Source organism: Schistocerca piceifrons, chromosome 5 (genome assembly GCF_021461385.2).
Source record: "Schistocerca piceifrons isolate TAMUIC-IGC-003096 chromosome 5, iqSchPice1.1, whole genome shotgun sequence".
Taxonomy (NCBI): Eukaryota; Metazoa; Arthropoda; class Insecta; order Orthoptera; family Acrididae; genus Schistocerca; species Schistocerca piceifrons.
In genome coordinates, this window is record NC_060142.1 from 54853842 (window position 1) to 54875299 (window position 21458).

Below are 21458 nucleotides of genomic sequence, written 5' to 3' on the forward strand. Positions count from 1 at the left end.
GTTGTGCATCCTAAACACAGGTACTCCGACTCATTTCTCAACTGCTACTGGGTCATTCTCACCTATTGGCCTATCTTTCTGCTCTCCAACCCTCACCGACTCTGTTCACTGGGAGGTCACTGACGACCTTCATTCCAGCGATCACTTCCCCATCCGCATTCATCTCCTGGATGGTGTATTGCTGGAGCAGAGGCCGCCATCGTGGATGATTGGCAGAGCTAACTGGCCACTGTTCACTCGGTTGGCTGTCTTTGAATGCCACAACAGCGTACAGGAATGGGTGGATCACATCACACTTGTGATCCATCATGCTGCTGACCTGTCCATACCACAGTCTTCTGGCCCTCTTAAGCAGTGCCTCGTGCCTTGGTGGACAGAAGAGTGCCGTTCAACCATCCGGGACAGGCGTGCGGCTCTTTGACGATTTAAATGCCGCCCAACAGTGGTCAATCTTACCGCCTTTCGAATCGCGAGATCCAGGGCATGCTGTGTCATTAAAGAGAGCAAGAAAAGGTCATGGCAGGAGTTCCTGGACTCCATCAACTGTTCCATTTGTTCCACAAAAGTATGGGAAGCCATTCAGAGGATTTCCGGTAAACGCAGCCGTTTACCAATAGCTGCAGTCCTGAACCAGGGATGCTTCCAAACAACACCCAGAGCCATTGCTCAGATGCTGGAAGAGCATTTTGCACAAAGTACTGCCACTGCAACCCAGGATCCAGCGTTTCGTCACTACTGTGCGACTGTCGAAAGAGCGAACTTGGACTTTCGGTCGAACAGTTCTGAGGCCTACAACTCCACTTTCTCCATGTGGGAACTTGAATTGGCACTTACTGAGACTTCTGACACTGCACCAGGTTATGACCACATCCGGTACTCCATGCTGCGACATCTGCCAGCGGCGTCAAAGGAAATCCTCCTCGAATATTTTAATCTCATATGGCAGACAGGAGTGTTCCCCACCTTGTGGAGGGAGGCAATCCTCATCCCTCTCCTCAAACCAGGAAAGGACTGCACATGTCCCAGTAGTTATTGTAGTATCACCTTGACAAGCTGTGTCGGAAAGACCCTGGAACAGATGGTTAACCGTCGTCTGGTCTGGCTCCTTAGCCGCTTTCAGTGTGGATTCCAAAAATTTCGGTCCACGGTCGACAACCTGACCCTCCTAGAGGCGGCTATTCAGCAGGCGTTCCTCCATCAGCAGCACTGTATCGGTATCTTCTTTCATATCAGTAAGGCATATGATACTACCTGGAGACACTGTATTCTTGCACAACTGCATCAATGGGGCTTTTGTGGCCGCCTCCCCATTTTCATTCGGTCTTTCCTGTCTCAGCGGTTTTTTCAGACCCGCATTGATAACACACTGTCTGATCGCTTTGAGCAGGAGAATGGTGTCCCCCAGGGCAGTGTTTTCAGTGTTACCCTCTTCACCATAGCCATCAACAGTATAACGTCTATAGTGAGGAGTCCAATACAGTGCTCCTTATTTGTCAACAACTTTGCTGTTTTCTATTCCTCCTCCAGTGTTGCAACCATGAGTCATCAGTTGCAGCTAACAGTGTGGCGGTTAGAGGAGTGGGCTCCAAAGACGGTTTTAGGTTTTCTGCCGATAAGTGTGTTTGTGTTCATTTTAATCGTTCTTGTCGTCTTTTTACTTTGCCTGCCTTGCATATGGGGGATACTGTCCTACATTTTAGAGACACAGTGCGGTTTCTGGGCCTAATTTTTGACTCCAGGTTGTCATGGCTGCCACACCTACGTGACTTGAAAGCCAGAACCCTGAAGGCGCTGAACATCCTCAAGTGCCTCAGCCACAGGTCTTGGGGAGCGGACAGGGCACCTCTCCTTCAGTTTTATTGAGCTTTTGTGTGTTCACGGCTGGACTATGGGTGCACAGTATATGGGTCAGCAAGGCCGTCTTATTTGCAGATCCTTGACGCTGTTCACCATGCTGGGATTCGACTGGACATGGATGCTTATCGGACCAGTCCCGTACCCAGCCTCTGTGCTGAGGCTGGGGAACTGCCACTTACCATCCGGCGGCAGCTCCTGCTGGTGCGCCAGGCTTGTAAGTTTCTTGCAGCTCCCAGATCGCCTGCTCACCATCTTGTTGCCCATCCACCACTTGACCGCCTTTCTTCCCGCCATTCCCGGGCTACGTTGCCTTTTGGGATCCGTGTGCAACATGTGCTAGAGTCCCTCGGTGTGGAGTCTGCACAACCCCAAATCCAGAGTTTTAACCGCCTGCCACCCTGGTTACTGAAGAGGCCCGGAGTGATTTTAGATTTATTGCAGTACAAGAGAGATTGCACTCCTGCCACCGTTTTTAATGCAGCATTTTCTGCCATTTTATCTGAGCACCACGACTATGTAGCTGTTTTTACAGATGGGTTGAAACAAGGGGATTCCATTGGTTGCTCATTTGTTTTTCCAGATCGTGTTCTCAAGGTCCAACTGCCTCAGACTTTTACTGTCTTTGATGCAGAATTGTCTGCGATCTTGCGGGCACTGGAGCAGATGAGACATTCTTCCTCTCCTAAATTTCTTGTCTGTTCCGATTCACTCAGTGGTCTTCACTCATTGCAACGTTTGTATCCGGCAGACAAAATAGTCCAGACCATCCAGGATGCCCTTCTCCGACTACAGCGATTGGGGAAGGTTGTAGCTTTCTGCTGGGTTCCAGGGCATGTCGGCATTGCTGGGAATGAAAGGGCAGATCTCGCAGCCAAGGAGGCGTGTCTCGATACACAAGTACCTCAGTGTGCTATCCCCCTGCACGCACTCACCTCGCTGTTGAACTCACGAGTGATGCATCGGTGGGAGGATGAGTGGCTGGAAGTGACTGACAATAAGCTCTGTATAGTCAAGCCCACAACGCGTGTGTGGTGTACTTCCTCTCAGCCCCATCGATGGGATGAGGTTCTCCTCACTCAACTTCGAATAGGCCACAGCTCTATGACGCATGGCTTCCTGCTCCGGCGAGAGGACCCTCGAATGTGTGGTGCTTGTGGTGTCCAGGTCACTGTGCGCCACATTTTATTGGATTGGGTTTTATTTTCTGACCAGTGGACCTGCCATCTCTTTTAGGCAACACTCGGACGAATGTGGTTAAAGTTTTAAAGTTCTGTGCCTTGTCAAATGTGTTTTAGAGAGAGGATTTTAATTTGCTCACTGTGTGACAAGCCTGCCCATCACACACACACACACACACACACACACACACACACACACACACACAGTTGCTTAATTTTTGTATCAGCGTTTCATGGTCAATGGTGTCAAATACCTTTGAAAGATCCAGAAACATTGCAGAGACAACCTTTTTCTCATCTAAGGACTGTAAAATGTGTTCTGTTAGACTGGCAATTGCTGATTCTGTAGATTTATCCTTTCTGAAACCATGTTGTGACGGTATGAGAATGTTATGTTTGTCCAAATAGTTAACTAATCTGCTATACATAAGCATTTCTAGGATTTTTGAGAAATCTGATATCAGTGAAACTGGTCTGTAGTTGATGAGAAATGAAGCAAGACAAAGGTTTTAAAGAGTATCAAATGGTGCACCATATACATTTTTGGCACCTTTGGAATGTTGATGATGGTTTCAGTCCCAGTTAGGTGCTTGAAGACTTTTTCTATCAACAATTTATATTGTGAATAATACATAAAAATTTTTAGCTAGTATAAGGCAATGTCTCAGTTTGTTGTAGAATCTTAAAATATATTCTGAGCTCAAACATAATGAGGTATCTTGAACAGAGTGACCTCCTCAATGCCAACCAGCATGGATTCCGAAAACATTGATCATGTGAAACCCAACTCATTCTTTTTTTTTTTGTGATGTACTGAAGGCTTTAGATCAAGGCGGTCAGGGGGATGCAGTATTTCCTGATTTCTGAAAAACATTTGGCTCACGTCAAAAGTACAATTGAATGAAATTTGTGACTAGGTCAAGGACTTTTTAGTAGAGAGGATGCAGCATGCTATCTTGGATGGAGAGTCATCATCAGATGTAGAAGTAATTTCAGGTGTGCTCCAGGGAAGTGTGTTTGGACCCTTGCTGTTCATGTTGTATATCAGTGACCTTGCAGATAATATTAATAGTAACCTCATACTTTTTGCAGATGACACAGCTATCTACGATGAAGTACTGTCTGAAAGAAGCTGCATAAATACACAGTCAGATATCGATAAGATTTCAAAGTGGTACAAAGACTGGCAACTCGCTGTAAATATCATACAAATACCTGGGTGTAACATTCAATAGGGATATGAAAGGGAATGATCCCATATGCCCAGTTGTGCATAAAGCATGCAGTAGACCTCAGTTATTGGTAGAATACTGGGAGAGTGCAGTCAGGGAATTACTTACAAATCACTCATATGACTGGTTCTAGAATATTGCTAAATTGTGGGACCTGTACCAAATATAACTGACAGGGGGCATTGAACAGGTTTGTTTGATCCATGGCAGAATGCTACAGAAATACTGAAGAAACTAAACTGGAAGACTCTTGCAAATAGACAAACTATCATGAGAAAGTCCATCAAAAAAGTTTAAAGAACTGACTTTAAATTGCGACTCTAGAAATAAACTACAACCTCCTATGTGTTGCTCACATAGGGACTGTGAGAACAAGATTAGAATAATTACAACATGCACAGAGGCATTCAAACAATAATTCTTCCTGCACATCATGTGTGAATGGAATGGGAAGACATCCTAATAAATGGTACAGTGGGACATACTCTCTGCCATACACCTCACAGTGGGTTGCAGAGTATAGATGTAGATCTAGAAGTACATGGGTTGCCCAGAAAGTAATGCACCACATTTTGTTTCTTCAACCATTCTTTATTGAACATAATGGGAATTACACACACGAAAGAATGGTGTTTTATCTACTCATCCTATTTTTCCACATAATCTCCATTCCATTCTATGGCCTTCCTCCAGTTCAAAACAAGAGCATGTATGCCCTGTCAGTACCAATCCTTGTCCTGGTGGCAGAGTCAGTGCTTCACTGTGTGAATCACCTCCTCATCACCGACAAAATGTCTTCCATGAATGGCAGCCTTTAACAGCCCAAAAAGTGGTAGTCCAAGGGGGCTAAGTCAGGGCTTTAGGGTGGATGGGATAAAACTGTCCAACCCTATTTTTTGATGTGTTCAGTAGTCCTCAGACTTGTGTGGGGCTGAACATTATCATGTTGCAGCAAAACATCTCCTGGGTTGCTGTGGCACCGAAGGCACTGGCAGCACATCTATGTTACTGCCTCATGGCATCACATCAATAAGAATCAAACCTTCACAGTCCCAGAACATGGTGATCTTGACCTTACCAGTTGAAGCAGTTGCTTTGAATTTTTTCTTCTGTGAGGCGTGGGAGTGGCACCATTCCATAGACTTTCATTTTGTTTTGGGCTCAAAATGATGAACCCAGGTTTCATCACCTGTCACAATCTGAGACAGGAAGGCCTTGCCCTCTGCTTCAAAATGTTGCAACGAATCAATACAAATGTTTTTTCTGTGCAATTTGTGATCCACCATTAGGTACCATTGGACCCATCTTGCACACCCTTTTGAATATTCAAGGGTGCAGATAATTGCTTCCACACTTTGTTTGCTGATTGACAGATGCAGCGCCAACACCTAGTCATTATGCATCTGTCCTCATGAATTAGAACATCAGCTGCTGCCATGGATGGTCTTCCTGACCGTTGCAAATTGTAGAGCTCCTCTGAACTGCCTTCTGATGACCTCACCCTGTGTGCCCAGCGACTGACTGTACTTCTGTTGGCAGCAGATGCTCCATAGACTTTGCACAAGTGTTTGTAAACATTCCCCACAGTTTCTTTCTCTGCAGTTAGAAATTCAATGACGGCATGTTGCCTGTAACATACATCACCTAAAGACACCATTCTGAAACCGACCTGTTGCTATGCTATCTGTCGGAAGTGATGGAAACTTGGCACGCTCATTCAGGAGACTTCAAATAATACATATGAAACGTTTTGCATTCATAGCATTGTTTTAGGCTGAGAAAAAAAAGTGGTGCATCACTATCTGGGAAACCCTCATAGATGTAGAACTTCCTTACAGCATGACTAAGAATCAATTTCCCCTGTTTTATTTATTTAATCATATGGCTATGGCCCCCACCATTGGGTAGACCGTTCACCGAGTGCCAGTCTTTCAATTTGGTGCCACTTTGGCGACCTGCAGTCAGTGAGGATGATAGGATGATAATGACGATGATAGCACAACACCCAGTCCCTGGGTGGAGAAAATTACCCAACCCAGTCGGGAATCGAACCCGGGCCCAGAGGACTGACAACCCGTCACAGTGACCATTCAACAAATGGGGGTGGACAATTTCCCCTGTATCATTGTAGAATACTGTGCAGATATTTACATAGTATCTGCTGATATGCTTTTCTTGTGTTAATGTTATCAGTAATTTGTATCTGAATTCAGTGCAGTGTTCACACACTTTGTGGAAAGTAAACACCCCCCCCCCCCTCCCCCCCATGATTGTCTTCGTGCTGCATCACTAGTGATTCATAAGGTGAACTGCAGAAGTGTAAGTATAACTTTGTGAAATACTGTAAGTTGGTTTTTGTAAGATAGTGAGGAATTATTTTGCAGACCTATTAAAGAAGGAAGTGTATGACCTCAATCCAGCGACCTACCTTTCCTCTTGCTTCTAGCCTCCACCCCTGCCTATCCAGCCTCTTACATCCCCAGAAAACACTTTATCCCTTAATATGGCTCTACTAAACTTAGATGTGATGCTTACAAGTAGTATTTGTTTTAAAAATCTGCAAACTGTTAGTCCTAGAAAAAAATGAAGTAGGCTTTTTTGTAGGACATTTAATGTAGTATATTTTTGTTCTGGGAAACATTTTTACTTGGTCCTGCTGTTTTTGAAATATCCAAGAAAATGCTTTATATGAAACAGATGAAACAACAAAATATTTTGAATAATATAATAGATGAAGTAACATCATTGCCCGCTAAATAATACCAAAAGCTACCTCCAAAATAAGATCTATAGAAACCGTAATTAGCCACCAGTGTCACATTTATTGACACTTTATGACAGTAAAAGGTACTAAAAATGACATGTTTTTGAGAGATCTTTAATGCAATTTATGTTAAGAACTGAATGCTTAATGTTTTTTGTGTTTTCAGTTCTGAACTTGAGATGATTAATGTTTTTCATGTCTGTTCAATCGATGGCATTTATGTATTCATACTATGAAACAGTAATATTCCACAACATCACAGTTCCTGTGCTGTGATTAGTTGACAGAAGCTAATGATGCTGATTTACATAGCTGATTAGCCAGCACACCTTACTTGTTGGTTTTCATATTTATACTTGAGTAGTATGAAAATATGTAGTTTAAGTTGTACACCATATTAAGGAGCACTCAAAATGCATCCTTTTCAGTTTTCTTCATTGTGCTAAAGTATCATTGGTGGCTAAACATGCTACCATACATTACTCTGTTGAATTTATGTGTATACTCTTTTCTGGATCTGCATTGTTTTTGTTTTTGTTTGATTTGATCATGTCTGAGCACGCCACTTACAGCCTAAGCTTATTTTCTCAATTTCTGCCAAATAAAATGCAATTATACCATTCAGTATTCACAGTATACAACAACTGTTTGCAAGAACTCAGGCACAAAACCCACAAAAACAAATTTGCTAGTTTATCCTGCAGAATTTGTCAGCAAGCAAGGAACATGCTTTGCATGCTTGTTTCATCTAATCATTCTTGAAACTCTCAGTACATGGTGCCAGTTATGTTATCATATTCACATGCATTCTAGCAAGACATTTACAATTTTGTTATGCCTCTCCTGCAATGGATGGAATTATTGATTAACAGTGCATCAAAGCATAATACAGATACACAGAAACAGCGATTCAATAACCGAGGTTCAGGCACTGTTGATTCCCATTTCCTAAAGTGGCAGAATGTGAAAATCACATGGAATTTGGTAGGACACCCTTCAGCTGAATGAACAGAGCCATTGGGTGTCGTGTGAGAGTTGTTATCCACAGAAACCACACCTCCAAACCTCTGCTGCATGGAGCTAAGCAGCATGTCACGATGCAGCCTTAAGACAAACTACTACCGGTTTGAAAACAATAACTTGACATCAACAGATCCAAAGATTTGACTGTCAGTATTTAAACCTGTGAAGGAAACATTTGAAATGTCTGCTGATAATTTAAATTCTGTAATCCATTATTATGACATATTTTAATATATCTTTAGGGGCGGCTATGTCTCAGAGCTTTTAACTGTGAGCCACACCTGATCTTGAGTATTTGATTAATTTTCTTTGAAACACTAGATTTAAGACAAATCCATTGATATCTTGTACATTGTACTACAGCCATCAATGGGCTGCAAAAATAAATAAACACACTACCATAGAGGACCCATCAAGCACACAAATATCTTCAACAGCGAGCAGTTCAGCACTTGGAATGGTGAACTCAAGTCTCCTTACTTTTCATGCAACCAAAGCTGATACTCAGCATGGAGGCTGATGTGAACAACTGTTGATGGGTAATGGTCACATCAATGAGCCAGCACACTGAGTGTCAACTTGCTTTGTGCAAACAGTCCATGTATCGCATAGATCCAATTACGGATAGTTTTGTGAGATATATTTCTTTTCACAGTCTTTGCTTTGGATACCTTGCCAAACATGGCATCTTTGCAGGAAAAGTGATAGTCACTTCCTATAGATCATATAGACACCAAAATTAAATGCACTAGTCAGTGCAGTTTGTGGTGCACTACTGTTTGGCTTAGTCACACTTTATGCCAACATTGCTTGTGCTCCAAAAGACTAAGATTTTTAATCTTAAACAGTGCACTAAGGTGTCTCTGGAACCAGCTTTTTATGTTTTTTATGACATATTATGAGCACATCACTTTGGATTTTTTTATTTAAATTTTGCATACACTCTTTTGAGTGATTAATATTTCTGTTATAACGTCAAGTTGAACACATATATTTCAGAATGACACAACACATATAAGTCACTGAGCAAGTTGACAAAGCAAGACATGTGAACAAGGTAACATTCGAATGAACACTGAGTCCAAGTCTTGCGGCCACTGGCTGGCTGGCCGCTTAGGTGGCGCGGCTGCTGCATGGCTGGCAGACAGCGCCACATGTAGAGGACGCGCATAATTGCGCGGTGGCACTTTGAATGATCGGCGAGTCACAACACTTTTCCCCCCTTTGAAATTTTTTCACTGGTCTTGATGGAGGTGGCCTGTTGATTGGTAACGTCCATAGGCGTTGTTTGACTGGCTGTAAACTCTCGAGGAGGAGGCTTCCTGTACGGACGGAAGTGTCCCCGATGATAATGGGTCGAGATAACAGGAGATGTAGGGGTCGAATCTGCTAGGCCCCCACGCACCAATCTGCCCATTGTGGAAAGTCCAGTTGATATAACAGGAGACACGGGCGATGTGTCGGCATCCGTAGGAGGAGGACGCGAGTAGATTGGCTCCAACAGATGATGGTCATCCAGTTCCTGCATGGGCATGACTCCTGGTGGCATCCGTTCTTGTACTGGCACTGGGATAATGGTGAGAGGGCTGTGTTGTGAGTAATGAGAGGTGCCAAGATCCCGAGTGTCAGGTAGAGCTGAAGGTGGTGTAGCGGCATTCGGAACAGGCGTTGCCGGCACACGAGGCTGAAGCTGGTCTGAATGACGCACTGCAACACCTGTGCCCGTCTGGATTTCATACAGGCGTTGGCCACGGTGTCTTAAGATGTGGCCTGGACTCCATTTTGGCTGCCTGCCATATCCCTGTACCGAGACAAGGTCGTTGACAGTGAACCGGCCAAGCGAAGGCACCCACGGCCGTGAGGTGGAAGGCCGCAGAAGATGAAGTAGCATGCGTGGCTGTCGGCCATGTAAGAGTTCAGCCGGGCTGTGGTCGCCCATGGGGATGAAATGGTAAGAAGCCAGAAACGGGTGAAGCGCATCATCAGCAGCAGAAGAAGTCAGGAGTTTCCGCATCTGAGCCTTAAATGTACGGACCAGTCGTTCAGCCTCACCATTTGATTGTGGATGGAACGGAGGGGCCATGGCATGCATAACGCTGTGACGAGCACAAAAATCCGCAAATTTGGGAGAGGCAAATTGTGGGCCATTATCAGTAACAAGAGTAGAGTGAATGCCTTCCAAAGAAACAATGCAGTGTGACAGCACTTGTGGTTGCTGCGGTGGTAGGCGATGTGCAACAGACAATAAAAGGAAAGTTAGAGTAGGCGTCAATTACGAGGAGCCAATATGTACCTAAAAAAGGTCCCGCGAAGTCAGCATGAATGCGCTCCCAGGGCGTCTCAGGCGGAGGCCATGGTGACAAAGATGACTTCGGGGAGGGGGCCTGTGACGCACAAGCGCCGCAGGCAGTGACCATGTGTGCTATTTCAGAGTCGATGCCGGGCCAGTACACATGACGGCGCGCCAGATATTTTATGCGAGATGCACCGCAGTGCCCTTGGTGAAGGAGGCGCAAGACCGAAGCACGCAAAAACGCAGGTACCACATCACGCGGTGAAGCATTGTCGGTGGAAAGGAGGATAACACCATCCCTAGCCATGAGGCAGTAGCGCAAAGCGTAGTAGTTCCGCAACGGGTCAGAAGTCTTAGTGGATGGATGATCTGGCCAACCCTTCTGAATACAGTGTAAAACCTGGGAGAGGGTAGGGTCAGAACCCGTAGCAGCTGCCAGCCAGTCCCCGGTGATGGGGAACCCGTCCACAACCCGCTGCTCGGCAACACCCAGATGGAAACATAAAAGTTCGTCCTTATCGAATGCCAGATCAGGACCCATGGGAAGGCGAGACAGTGCATCAGCATTTGAATGTTGAGCCATCGGCCGGAAATGAATCTCATAATTGAAACGAGACAAGTAAAGAGCCCAACGCTGGAGGCGGTGTGCAGCCTTGTCAGGAAGTGACAATGATGGATGAAACAAGGAAACAAGTGGTTTGTGACCCGTAACAAGATGAAATTTGGATCCATAGAGAAAAACACCAAACTTTTGAAGAGCATAAATAATGGCCTAAGCTTCTTTTTCAATTTGAGAATACTTCTGTTGGGCATCCGTGAGTGTTTTGGAGGCATAAGCAATGGGTTGTTCAGAGCCATCAGAAAAACTGTGCGCAAGGACTGCACCGACCCCATATTGAGAGGCGTCCATGGCAAGAACGAGGTGTTGGCCAGAGTGATAAGTAGCCAGGCACGGGGCCTGTTTCAGCATAGTCTTCAATTTCTGGAAAGCCGCATTGCATGACGCGGACCAGTGAAAAGGCACATTTTTGTGCAACAGGCGATGCAATAGCTGAGCCACCGACCCAGCAGACGGTAAAAACTTGTGACAGCATACTATTTTCCCCAAGAAGGCCCTGCAGTTCCTTAACAGATGTAGGGCGAGGAAGGGCATTGATCGCAGTGACAGTTTGCTGAAGTGGACGAATACCATCCCGAGAGAGTTGAAACCCCAAGTACGTGCTAGATGCCTGAAAAAAATTGTGATTTCTGAAGAGTACACTTAAGACCGGCAGTCTGTAAGACATGAAAAAGGGTGCGGAGGTTCTGGAGATGTTCTTCAGTGGTGGAACCAGTGACAACAATGTCTTCCATGTAATTTATACACCCAGGAACAGGGAGCAATAACTGTTCCAAGAATCGCTGAAAGAGAGCAGGGGCGCTGGCAACCCCAAATGGCAATCGTTGGTATTGATAGAGGCTGAAAGGCGTGTTAAGGACCAGAAACTGCCGGGAAGCAGCGTCGAGAGGAAGTTGATAAGCTTCAGACAGGTCAATTTTAGAAAAATACTGGCCTCCAGCAAGTTTAGTGAACAATTCTTCAGGTCGGGGCATAGGGTAAGTGTCGATGAGGCATTGTGTATTTACAGTGGCTTTAAAATCGCTACAGAGATGAATATCACCATTGGGCTTAGCAACGACAACGACAGGAGAGGACCACTCACTGGAAGTGACAGGAAGCAAGACTCCTGAAGTAGAGAGACGATCCACCTCCCGTTTTACCCGATCACGAAGGGCCACAGAAATGGGCCGAGCCCAAAAAAACTTTGGCTGAGAAGTGGGTTTGAGCGTGATATGAGCTTCAAAGTCGTTTGCATGGCCTAACCCAAGAGAAAAAAGGGACGAAAAGGTCGTCGACAAGGAATCCAATTCAGCATAAGGAATAGCATCAGAGATGATATTGACAGTCATCTATGGAGAACCCAAAAACGTGAAAGGCATCGAAACCAAAAAGATTTCCTGCATTGCTCTGGTCGACCACAAATATGGGAACAGTGCGAATGATGGATTTGTAAGATACCTCAGCATTAAATTGTCCCAAGAGAGAAATCTTCTGTTTATTGTATGTCCGTAATTGCCGAGTGACAGGTGATAGGAGTGGAGAACCCAACTGAAGATACGTCTGAGAATTAATTATAGTGGCAGCAGAACCGGTATCCACCTGCATGTGAACATCCCGACCAAGGATTTGGACAGTGAGGAATAACTTCCCTGAAAGGGAAGAAGTGCAATTGACAGACAACACAGAAGCAGAATCAGCGTCATGGTCATGAACATCATGTATGCGGTCAGATTTGCAAACGGCAGACACATGACCCTTCTTTTTGCAATTGTGACACACGGCCCAACATTGGGGACAGTCCTCCCGTGAATGTTTCGTAAAACACCGCGGACATGAAGGAAGTTGCCGTGGGTTTTGCTGCAGTTTCTTAGAGGGTTGTTAACGGGTAGGCCGAGGATGCGCATGGGAGCATACTGCAGCCACGTCGGCCAGGAGGGACGCATCGCACGCGTCGTCAACAGCGCACAGTGGTTGTATTTCCCTGACGTCACCCCATGCCTCTATTTGCGCCCCAGCAGCGCGAGAAATTTCAAAAGACTGCGTGATGGATAGGACTTCATCTAGAGTCGGATTTGCCAACTGAAGGACACGTTGCCGAACTTCTTTGTTGGGCGCCGACCGGATAATAGCATCCTGTACCATGGAATCGGCATAGGATTCTTTGTGAACGTCAGTAACAAATTGACACTTTCGACTGAGGCCGTGAAGTTCAGCAGCCCAAGCGCGATAGGATTGATGCGGTTGTTTTTGACAACGATAAAAGGCAACACGAGAGGCTACCACATGCGTTTGCTTTTGAAAATATACGGACAGAAGTGAGCACATTTCAGCAAAGGACAAATACGCAGGATCTTTCAAAGGAGCCAATTGCGACAACAACCGATACATTTGAGGGGAAGTCCATGAAAGGAACAGAGACTTACATGTTTGTTCGTCCGCGACATGAAATGCCAAGAAGTGCTGTTGAAGACGTTTTTCATAATCAGACCAGTCTTCTGCCATCTCGTCGTAAGGAGGAAAAGGAGATATAGACAACGACGAGAAACGCCCGCATTTGATGCCACGACGAAATCGCGAATGGCTGATGTTAGAAGCATTTGCTGTTCAATGAGACCTTGCAATAGTTGCTCGACAGTAGCCATGGAAACCTGTGGGTCAACAATGAAAAGGAAAAATCCACTACCTCGTCGCCAATTGTTATAACGTCAAGTTTAACACATATATTTCAGAGCGACACAACACATATAAGTCACTGAGCAAGTTGACAAAGCGAGACATGTGAACAAGGTAACATTCAAATGAGCACTGAGTCCAAGTCTAGCGGCCGCTGGCTGGCTGGCCGCTTAGGTGGCGCGGCTGCTGCATGGCTGGCAGACAGCGCCGCATGTAGAGGACGCGCGTAATTGCGCGGCGACAATTTGAATGATCGGCGAGTCACAACAATTTCTGTTTCTTTTCTGGTTTAATCCTTTGTGACCCTACAATATGAAAAACTTACCTTTAAATTTTTTCATAAAATAGTGTTTCCATATTGTAAGCAGCAAATACAAGAAGAAATTCACAAAAAGTAAACAATCAATTATTTTAAGGAGGTAGTTTCCCTTTGGAATATCATTTTAATATTTTTTACAAAATTTCCCTTTCTATGATAGAGTAAGCAATGAATACAAGACAACATTGGCAAAAATTAAACAATCAATTGTTTTAAAGGTGTGGTTTCACTTTGGAACACTGGGACACACAGTTTTCAACAACACATGATTGCATGAGGTATACACTGCCAAAACAAAACAAAAAAAAAGGGAAAAAATAGAAAAAAAACACCCTTTTAGAGGTTTCCAATTCACTCAGCATTTATTATTGCAACAGTGCTCATGGAGTACATGAAATGAATACATTTACTGATCAGTAGGGCTCTGAGCACTATGGGACTTAACATCTATGGTCATCAGTCCCCTAGAACTTAGAACTACTTAAACCTAACTAACCTAAGGACATCACACAACACCCAGTCATCACGGATCAGTAGGGCAAGCAGTTCTGAAGTATCAGGTATTGACCAATGCTGGAACACCCTTATTAGGCCACACCACTGTAGCCTCCATGGGTGACAATGCAGCCCATGATTCTGTCATCCACTCAGTCATACGGATGGCGAATACTACCCTGGTTTATATGCTATACCACACTTGCTCAACCTGTTCACATAGTTCTGTAGGAGTTGTCGCTTGATGAAGCTCATGAGTCACTTCTTTTCGTCATATCCCTTGTTGTGGTCATCTGTCCAGAGACAGATTTGATGCAGCTCTCCATGCTACTCTATCCTATGCAAGCTCCTTCATCTCCCAGTACCTACTGCAATCTACATCCTTCTGAATCTGCTTAGTGTATTCATCTCATGGCCTCTTTCTACGATTTTTACCCTCCATGCTGCCCTCCAATACTAAATTGTTGATCCCTTGATGCCTCAGAACATGTCCTACCAACCGATCCCTTCTTCTAGTCAACTTGTGCCACAAACTCCTCGTCTCCCCAATCCTATTCAGTATCTCCTCATTAGTTATGTGATCTATCCATCTAATCTTCAACATTCTTCTGTAGTACCACATTTTGAAAGCTTCTATTCTCTTCTTGTCCAAACTATTTATCATCCGTGTTTCACTTCCAAACATGGCTACACTCCATACAAATTCTTTTAGAAACAACTTCCTTACACTTAAATCTATACTCGATGTTAACAAATTTCTCTTCTTCAGAAACGATTTCCTTGCCATTGCCAGTCTACATTTTATATCTTCTCTACTTCGACCATCATCAGTTATTTTGCCCCCCCCCCCCCCCCCCCCCCAAAAAAGCAAAACTCCTTTACAACTTTAAGTGTCTCATTTCCTAATCTAATTCCCTCAGCATCACCCGACTTAATTCGACTACATGCCATTATCCTCATTTTGCATTTGTTGATGATCATCTTATATCCTCCTTTCAAGACACTGTCCATTCTGTTCAACTGCTCTTCCAAGTCCTTTGCTGTCTCTGACAGAATTACAATGTCATCAGCAAGCCTCAAAGTTTTTATTTCTTCTCTATGGATTTTAATTCCTACTCCAAATTTTTCTTTTGTTTCCTTTACTGCTTGCTCAATATACAGATTGAATAACATTGGGATAAGCTCTCTTCCCAACCACTGCTTCCCTTTATTGTCCCTCGACTCTTATAACTGCCCTTTGGTTTCTGTACAAATTGTCAATAGCCTTTCGCTCCTTGTATTTTACCCTTGCCACTTTCAGAATTTGTAAGAGAGTATTCCAGTCAACACTGTACAAAACTTTCTCTAAATTTACAAATGCTAGAAACTTAATCTATCTTCTAAGATAAGTCATAGGGTCAGTATTGCCTCACGTGTTCCAAAATTTCTATGGAATCCAAACTGATCTTCCCCGAGGTCGGCTTCTACCAGTTTTTCCATTCGTTTGTACAGAATTCGTGTTAGTATTTTGCAGCTGTAACTTATTAAACTGATAGTTTGGTAATATCCACATCTGTCAACACCTGCTTGCTTTGAGATTGGAATTATTATATTCTTTGTGAAGTCTGAGGGTATTTCGCCTGTCTCATACATCTTGCTCACCAGATTGTAGAGTTTTGTCACAGCTGACTCTCCCAAGGCTATCAGTAGTTCTAATGGAATGTTGTCTACTCCCAGGGACTAATTTCAACTTAGGTCTTTCAGTGCGATGTCAAACTCTTTGCACAGTATCATATCTCCCATTTCATCTTCATCTCCATCCTCTTCCATTTCCATAATATTGTCCTCAAGTACATTGCCCTTGTATACTCTCTCTATATACTCCTTCCACCTTTCTGATTTCCCTTCTTTGTTTAGAACTGGGTTTCCATCTGAGCTCTTGATATTCATACAAGTGATTCTCTTTTCTCCGAAGGTCTCTTTAATTTTTTTGTAGGCTATATCTGTCTTACTCTTAGTGCCGTATGCCTCTACATCCTTACATCTGTCCTCTAGCTGTCCCTGCTTAGCCATTTTGCACTTCCTGTCAGTCTCATTTTTGAGACATTTGTATTCCTTTTAGCCTGCTTCATTTACTGCATTTTTATATTTTCTGCTTTCATCAGTTAAATTCAATATGTATTCTGTTACCCAAGGATTTCTTCTAGTCCTCATCTTTTTACCTACTTGATCCTCTGCTGCCTTCACTATTTCATCTCTCAAAGCTACCCATTGTTCTTCTACTGTATTTCTTTCCCCCATTCTTGTCAATTGTTACCTAATGCTCTTCCTGAAACTCTCTACAACTTCTGGTTTAGTCAGTTTATCCAGGTTCCATCTCCTTAAATTCCCACCTTTTTGCAGTTTCTTCAGTTTTAATCTACAGTTCATAACCAGTACATTGTGGTCAGAGTCCATTTCTGCCCCTGGAAATGTCTTGCAGTTTAAAACCTGGTTCCTAAATCTCTGCTTAACCATTATGTAATCTATCTGAAACCTTCCAGTACCTCCAGGCCTCTTCCATGGATACAGCCTTCTTTCATGAGTCTTGAACCAAGTGTTAGCTATGATTATGTTGTGCTCTGTGCAAAATTCTATCAGGCGGCTTCCTCTTTCATTTCTTACCCCCATTCCATATCCACCAACTATGTTTCTTTCTCTTCCTTTTCCTACTATCGAATTACAGTCACCCATGACTATTAAATTTTCGTCTCCCTTCAGTATCTTAATAATTTCTTTTATCTCATTATAGATTTCATCAATCTCTTCATCATCTGCAGAGCTAGTTGGCATATAAACTTGTACTACTGTGGTAAGCATGGGCTTTGTGTCTATCTTGGCCACAATATGCATTCCCTATGCTGTTTGTAGTGGTTTACCCACACACCATCATATCCCACACATGCTCAATTGGAGAAAAGTTTGGAGATCATGCTGGCCAAGGAAGTTGCTGCACATTATGGAGAGTGTATTGACTTTCATGGGTAGTGTGTGGGTCAGCATTATCCCATTGGAACAACACATCACCTGCCTGTTGCAAGAATGACAAAAGAACGGGTCTAACAACATTCTGCATGTACCGAGTGCTGGTTAGTTCCCTCCCCCCAGAAACACCAAAGGCGAAAAATAGTTGTAGCTTATTGCATCCCAGATCATAAGACCTGGGGTGGTGCCAGGATGTCATGGACAAATGCTCTCTGTGAGACACCACTCATCGTGTCTATGGTATACACGCAAATGGCCAACATTTGTGTGCAGCCAGAATCTTTCATTGCTGAAGATCACAGCATGCCATTCCATCTTCCAAGTGGTCCTCTGTTGGCAAGTTGGTGCTGTCATGTGAGTGGAAGATGGCCTAGATGTGTGCGTGCCCATAGTCCCACTGCTAATAACCAGTTCACAACACATCGATACGACAATCCTGGCAGGCATCTGTGCTGTGTGGATGTCCAGGACATTGTCCACAGGTGTGAGAATGGTCATGTCACCACTGATGTTAGCAATATTGCACAACTGATGCAGCACATCTAACTTATGTGACAATCACACAAGGATTGTCCCACTACTTGGAAGGTCAGTTTGACCCTTTTCAAACTCACTCAGTTGGCTGTAGGAAGCATAAGTGCATCTCCATGGCATAGTTATCTGCTTGCTTAACATATTTGCACTACACTGAGTCTTCTGGCTGTGAGAATTCCCTGTTAAAGGGTAGACAAAGATGGTGCTCTGGTAGCTATGCTGTTATGCTCTGTTTGCAAACACATTGAAACCATTACCAGTTCATCTAATATCTCCCAGGTGGCATATGCCGTCATCAGATCAAAATTGATGTCATCCTTACAGGTGTACAATTTTTTTCTTTCCAGCAGTATATTTAGAAACAATTTCACATTTTTTATAGACACATTCCCACATCTCAAGATTTACACGAACTCATAATGCCTAAAACAGACTAGAGTCCTACATAACAAGAAAAAATGGGGCTAAACTTTAATAAATCTGTATCAAAAGTAGATACTACTCCAGTGGTTTCATTTCAAAACAACTCATAACAACAGTAGTAGTAACTCAAAGAATGGAAAATCCAGGATGGAATAATCACTGTATTATGAAAAGGATAGTTGTCACTCACCATATAGTGGAGATGCCAAGGCACAACAAAAAGACTATCAAACAAAGCTGTTGTCCAATCAGATCTTCATCAGAATTAGTCAACATACACACACAGATGCTCATGCAAACACAACTCGCACACGCATAACCACAGTCTCTGTCTAGCAAGGCTAGACTGTGAGCTGCAGCACATGATGGGAGAAGCATACAGAGTGGTGGGGGTAAGGAGGAGGCTGGAGTGGGGAAGGTGAGGGATAGCAGGGTAGGGATGGGGGAGGGGGGGGGGTAAAGTGCTGCTTGTGGGAGCATACAGGGATGAGGTGGGTAAAGGGTGGGGCAGTTAGGTACAGTCAGGAGGTTAGACAGAGGGTGGGTGGTGGGGGCTCTGGCAGCGGAAAAGGAGAGAAGTAAAAAGACTGTGGGTGTGTTGGTGGAACAGAGGGCTGTGTACTGCTGGAATTGGAACAGGGAAGGGGATAGTGGTTAAAAGACAATGACTAGCAAAGATTGAGACCAGGAGGGTCATGGGAACGTATGACATATTGGAGGGAGAGTTCCCACCTGCGCAATTCAGAAAAGCTGGTGTTGGTGGAAAGGATCCAGATGTCACAGGCTGTGAAGTGGTCACTGAAATGAAGAATGTTGTGTTGGGTGGCATGCTCAACAACAAGGTGGTCTAGCTGTTTCTTGGCCACAGTTTGTTGGTGGCCATTCATGCGGACAGACAGCTTGTAGAATGCAGCACAGTGGTTGCAGCTTAGCTTGTAGATCATATGACCAGTTTCACATATAGCCCTGCCAGTGATGTGATAGGTGATGTTTGTGACTGGACTAGAGTAGGTGGTGGTGGGAGGAAGTAGGGGACAGGTCATGCATTTAGGTCTATTACAGGGATATGAGCCCTTAGACACGGGGTTGGGAGCAGAGGTTGTATACGGATGGAAAAGGGTGTTGTGTAGGTTCAGTGAGCGGTGGAATAGCATTGTGGAAGGGATAGGAAGGATAGTGGATAGGACATTCTTCATTTCAGGGCATGACGAGAGGTAGTAGAAACCCTGGTGTAGAATGTGATTCAGTTCCTCCAATCCTAGGTAGTACTGGGTCATGAGGGGAAGGCTCCTTTACTGCTGGACAGTGGAACTTTGAGGGATGGTGGGTGACTGGAGAGGTAAGGCATGCGAGATCTGTTTTTGTACAGTGCTGGGAGGGTATTATGGTCTGTGGAGGCATCAATGAGACACTTGCTATGTTTTGAGTGGGATTACTCATCACTGCAGATGTGACAGCCAAATTTATGTTACAACATTATTTATACTTACTTTCACTAACAATGATTGTCTTGATATGAGCACTATTTAAAAAAAAGGCATGTATCACAATTTCCTACAGTCACATAGCGCAATCTCTGTGACAACTGCCAGCCGTGGTGGCCAAGTGGTTAAAGGCGCTACAGTCTGGAACCGCGCGGCTGCTACAGTCGCAGGTTCGAATCCTGCCTCGGGCATGGATGTGTGTGATGTCCTTAGGTTAGTTAGGTTTAAGTAGTTCTAAGTTCTAGGGGAATGATGACCTTAGAAGTTAAGTCCCATAGTGCTCAGAGCCATTTGAACCATCTGACAACTGTTGCTTTGAATGTTGTAAGTGACTGCTGCAATGCACTATACTCATAGAAGTACCTCAGTGTACCACTAGATGTCTCTTTTTTTTCAATATCATTGATGATTTCATGTAAAAGGCACTGCTACTTAAAAATAGTAATAATAATAAAGTGGTGGTTTCAGGCAAAAATCACTGGTACTGAAAGAGTTAAATTAGCTATCTTGTATCCACCTTCAGGAAAATTTTTGCTAGCTGTTATTTAAGATAACAGTCTTGTTTTACTTTTTCAATTTACCTCACTGAAATTAGAATGCTTACATTTATATGTACCTTAATTTTTTCTGTTACAGAGCAGCATCCATTAGATGCAGTGAACATCCTCACACATGCCATGAATGGCATAATGATGACCATTGACCTGCTTATCATTGCACACCCTTTAAGAATTAGCCACATGTATTTACCACTGTTCTTTGCGTTGGTTTATGTGATATTCAGTGGTATCTATTACCTTGCTGGTGGCACAGACAGATTTGGACGCACTTATATATATGACATTCTAAACTGGGAGAAGACGGGGTATGCCTTTCTGGCATGTCTATTGGGCCTCATATTTATAGCTGTAATGCACTCAGCATTGGCAGGAATAAATGCAGCATGCAGACATCTTGTAAAGTTTCGATGGACAGCAAAACATAGTGACAAGTGTTTGCCCTATTAGATGAACAGCGCAGAAGTTAAGAATTATTTCTTTTATATGTTAAATATGTGTGAAAAAGACTGATTTTGTTTCTAGAATAAGTAGCTTTTTGATAACTTATCTTTGAACCTGTATGTGTAAAAAAGCATGTGGAGGAAGAGCACAGGTTAGAGCTATCTCTCAACAGGTTGCTTGCTTGTTTCATTATGTGTGTAGTCTCACCAGTGCATCATTCCAAAGTAATTCCTCATCTTCTGCATTATGTACATTCTCCTGTCATATTTTATTTATAGAAACAAAGTGCAATAGATAAACATTTTGTTTACTCCCTGTCACCAATTCCTTAAGATTCTTTTGTGAAAATGGAAAATAAACTGTCAATAAAATATGTAAATACATAAAATCATATTTTTATAATTTGTAATTTAAGCAACTACAAAGTTTCTATTTTTTTACTGGTCTACTCTAACTCCCATCAACTTATGATTTTCTAACATTCATACAAAGCAGGTTCCACAACTATCTTGTAGTTATCTGTTTAGTCACTGATTCACAGAAATGTTGATAAAAATAGAAAGGGAAAGAAATAAACA

The 21458-nt window shown here is 43.5% G+C and overlaps 1 protein-coding gene across 10 annotated transcripts in view; it reads left to right on the forward strand.

Moving 5' to 3' along the window:
- Positions 1 to 21238, forward strand: part of LOC124798322 (protein rolling stone-like) — a 167777-nt gene extending 146539 nt beyond the window's left edge. For all 10 annotated transcript variants that reach the window (XM_047261664.1, XM_047261670.1, XM_047261673.1 and 7 more), the window contains one exon: positions 20516 to 21238. In XM_047261664.1, coding sequence (XP_047117620.1) covers positions 20516 to 20886 — 371 coding nt within the window. In that variant the 3' untranslated portion in view covers positions 20887 to 21238. The remainder of the gene's footprint in view (positions 1 to 20515) is intronic.
- The last annotated feature ends 220 nt before the right edge of the window (positions 21239 to 21458 follow it).